This window comes from Rhinopithecus bieti, unplaced genomic scaffold (assembly GCF_001698545.2).
Source record: "Rhinopithecus bieti isolate Rb0 unplaced genomic scaffold, ASM169854v2 scaffold_13351, whole genome shotgun sequence".
Lineage (NCBI taxonomy): Eukaryota > Metazoa > Chordata > Mammalia > Primates > Cercopithecidae > Rhinopithecus > Rhinopithecus bieti.
The window spans coordinates 3,034,662-3,037,786 of record NW_016807514.1 but is presented as its reverse complement, the minus strand read 5'-3'; the positions used below and the strand labels follow the sequence as shown (position 1 = coordinate 3,037,786).

The following is a 3,125-nucleotide window of genomic DNA, read 5'->3' as shown; positions in this document are numbered from 1 at the left end:
CCGCTCGCAGGCCCACCTCCGGCGCCCCGCCCGCCCCCGCCGTCCGCACCCAGCTCCCGGCCCGCGGCTACCTATGTCGATGGCGAAGCGCTTGGCATTCTCCAGGTTGCGGAAGATCTCGTCGGGGGGCAGCGTGATGCTCTTGTCCAGGCTGTCCCCGCTGCTCCCGCTGCCGCTTGCTCCACACTCCGCCATTTTGAAAGTGCCCGGCCAGCTCATCAGCCATGGAGATATATGCGCATATATTTGACTACTAAACGCCCCTCGCATAGATTATGTTAATGAGGCGCCGGGCCCGCCCCCCGGCCTCTGAAGTCTCGGCCGCTGACTAGGCCCAGTCCTGGACAGGGGTCCGAGAGGCCTGGGGCGGCGGGCAGGCGGGCGGTTATCCTCCAGAGATCGCACATCAGCGCAGAACATCTGATGTTCTTTTACCGCGCTATCCACAGGTTTAGCTCAGATGCTCTGAGCCTTGCTGAGGGAGGCCTCGGAGGCCGCCCACCTGCTTCTAAGGGGGCACGTGGGTCTGCAGACCGTCAGAGAGCCCTGCCCTTCAGCGAGTGCCTGCTGTAAGCTTGGCCTTGCACACCAGGGCGAATGTGATGCAGTCTTTGCTAGGGTGACTCAATCCTGGCTTCCCAGGGGCGTGGGACTTTCAATGTTAAAAGTCCCATGCAAACTAGAGGAGCAGGGAACCGTGCCCCGCCTGGGAGGAGCCCAGCCTGGCATAGCACCTGCGGGTAGGGAAGATGTGTGCTGTAATGGCGATCTGTGGAAAGTGCTGTGGTCGGGGGAAGCCAGGCAGGCTGCCTGTGGGCGAGACAGGTGCCTGGGAGGCTGCAGGAACAAGCCTCGGAAGCAGCTGGAGCCAGGAGAGGGGTGTAGGTGGGGCAGGCCAGGATTCCAGGGTGAGTGGCTCGGAAGCCCTGCTGGCATGAAGAGATGCATCTTCTCTAGAGTCTCTGGGCACCTTGGGAAAGAGTCCAGTGTTGGAAGCAGACAGATCAGCCCCTCCCGGGTAACCCGGGGTCATTACTGCACGTCTCTGGCCCTCAGCCTCTATCTGCACGTGGAGAATGCCACCAGCTGCCTGGCAGGGCTCCTGGGAGCACAGGCCTGGGGGGCAGCACAAACTCCAGGGATAATGCATCTGTGTGCACGGGGCAAGGCTTTGGAGAGGAGGCATCCTTGCCTGTGTCTTCCAAGGGTGTGGCTGTGTGGCTCTGGACGCGGAGCCTGCCCCAGGGAGGCCTGAGTGGAAGAGTGGAGCACACCCCAGGCAGCTCAGACCTCTGGCAGCTCAGACCCCTGGCAGCATGGTGTGCCATGGGCCAGCCTGGCAGGAGGTGCCCTCCACGGGGGGCGCCCACCTGTGTACCCACTGAACATGCGGGAAAAATGCAGGCGAATGGGGGCCCTCCTTGTGCTCTGCCCACCATTCCTGGCGGCTTGGTAGGGACTTCAGGAGGCCACTGGCAGACACTGGGTTGGCCTGGCGGGGGGGACCCTGTCTAGACATTGCCTGCGGAGTAGCCAGAAAGGGGCTGAAGGCTGAGCGGGGTGAGAAGGGCTGAGCAGGAAGGAGCAGGCAGGGCAGGCCCACACCCGTGGCTGCCACTTAGCGGGGATGGGAATGCGGCCCCTCCGGCCCAATCCTTGCTGGATGGATTTTGTCCCCTGGGAGCTGGTGGCCTCAGTTCTTGCAGACTCAGCCAACACCCTGTGGCCTGCCTAAAAATACATGCCCTTTCTGAGGCAAGGGATGGCCCCGCGCAGGCTCCTGCCAGGACTGCCGGATTCCCCTCTGTCACAGTGGCCAGTGGGCAGGTGTCCCTGGAGCCCATGCCAGGACTGGCGCTGCAGGCCGTGGGAGTGCGGCAGCAACTAGGGGCAAATGTTTTCTCCTGTTTGGCCCTGTCAAGCCCCCTTTGACTGTAGCGAGAGGTCTACTGTGGGCTGTGGCCCTGGGTCCCCTCTCAGTGAACAGAGCCTAAGGTCCTGCATTGTCATCTTGCCTCACCCCTACCTTCCGGGAGCTAGTGAAAGGCCTGGGAGGGAGACCCACCCAGGGCTCTGACCACGTCCACCCCCCAGCCCACCTTCCCCTGCCCCTGCTCCTCACCTGCTTTCCCTCCCTTCCTCCCTCCCTCCCGCTGTTCTTCAGGAGCAAGGACCCCACCCTTCTTCCTGGGTCCAGGGGGCCACTGGCAGGGGTCCCTCCCTGCTTAACTGCTACCATGGCCCTGCCCATTCACCTTCACCCCCTGCAGACCCACCCCGTGGCTGCCAAGGAAAGGTGTGAGGCACAGCAGAAGATAGACCATGGGCGGAGGGTGGGGGGGGGGGCTGAACAGTCAGATTTTATTAGCGGCTTCAGAGCAGTCCCCTGGTTTCCACGTGACCGAGAGTTCAATTTCTGAGTACAAAGTCGTGCCCACACGCATCCACCCACACAGAGGAATCCTTTAAGGATCATAGTGGAGGCACCCACCCTCCCCAGACAGCCCAGTGTGAGCTCCAGCCAGACCACCAGGCACACTCGGAGCCTTTTGGCCACAGCCGGCAGGGTCCTGGGCGCCCGTCCGGGGTGATCACTGCTTCCTATGAGGATACAGCTCAAGTTCGGCCTTCACAAAAGGCAAATGTGCCCGCGGCACAGCCCGCCTGCCAGGGGTGCGCCCAGCAGCTACGGGCCCTGAAGAAAGTCCTCTACAGGCTGGGGGCACCGGCGTGCGAACCCGGCACTACAAATATCATAGAACCCCGGGCGGCCGGGGACTTCCCAGAAGTCACTTGCTTAAATGCAAACACAGAACAACCCCATGGGGTCAGACACTTGGCAGAAGATGGGCCCTGATTGTCCTAAAACGGCAGGGACTCTGCACACACATTCTCTGAGAATGGGGCTCCTGCAGGCCGGCCAGCCTGGGGCTGGAGCCTTCCGGAGAAGGACGCGTCCAAGCCCTGGGCGGACGACGGCGGGAAGGCGCTTCCCTACAGGCGAGAGGAGCAGGCTCGCCCTCTGGTCCTCGGGAGGGGCCGCGCGCCCTCAGGTCCCGCCGGGTCACCAGGGCCGCCAGAGGCCGCAGGCGGGCTGGCGCGCGGCGGCGGCGGCGGCGGCCTTG

The 3,125-nt window shown here is 63.4% G+C and overlaps 2 protein-coding genes across 3 annotated transcripts in view; both read right to left on the bottom strand.

The window, feature by feature from the left end:
* PANK4 (pantothenate kinase 4 (inactive)) overlaps positions 1–234 on the bottom strand; it is a 20,239-nt gene extending 20,005 nt beyond the window's left edge. For both annotated transcript variants that reach the window (XM_017882456.1, XM_017882457.1), the window contains exon 1: positions 72–234. In XM_017882456.1, coding sequence (XP_017737945.1) covers positions 72–219 — 148 coding nt within the window. In that variant the 5' untranslated portion in view covers positions 220–234. The remainder of the gene's footprint in view (positions 1–71) is intronic.
* Positions 235–2,994: 2,760 nt separating this feature from the next.
* Positions 2,995–3,125, bottom strand: part of HES5 (hes family bHLH transcription factor 5) — a 3,119-nt gene continuing 2,988 nt past the window's right edge. The window contains exon 4 of the mRNA XM_017882425.1: positions 2,995–3,121. Within this exon, the coding sequence (XP_017737914.1) occupies positions 2,995–3,121 (127 nt within the window). The remainder of the gene's footprint in view (positions 3,122–3,125) is intronic.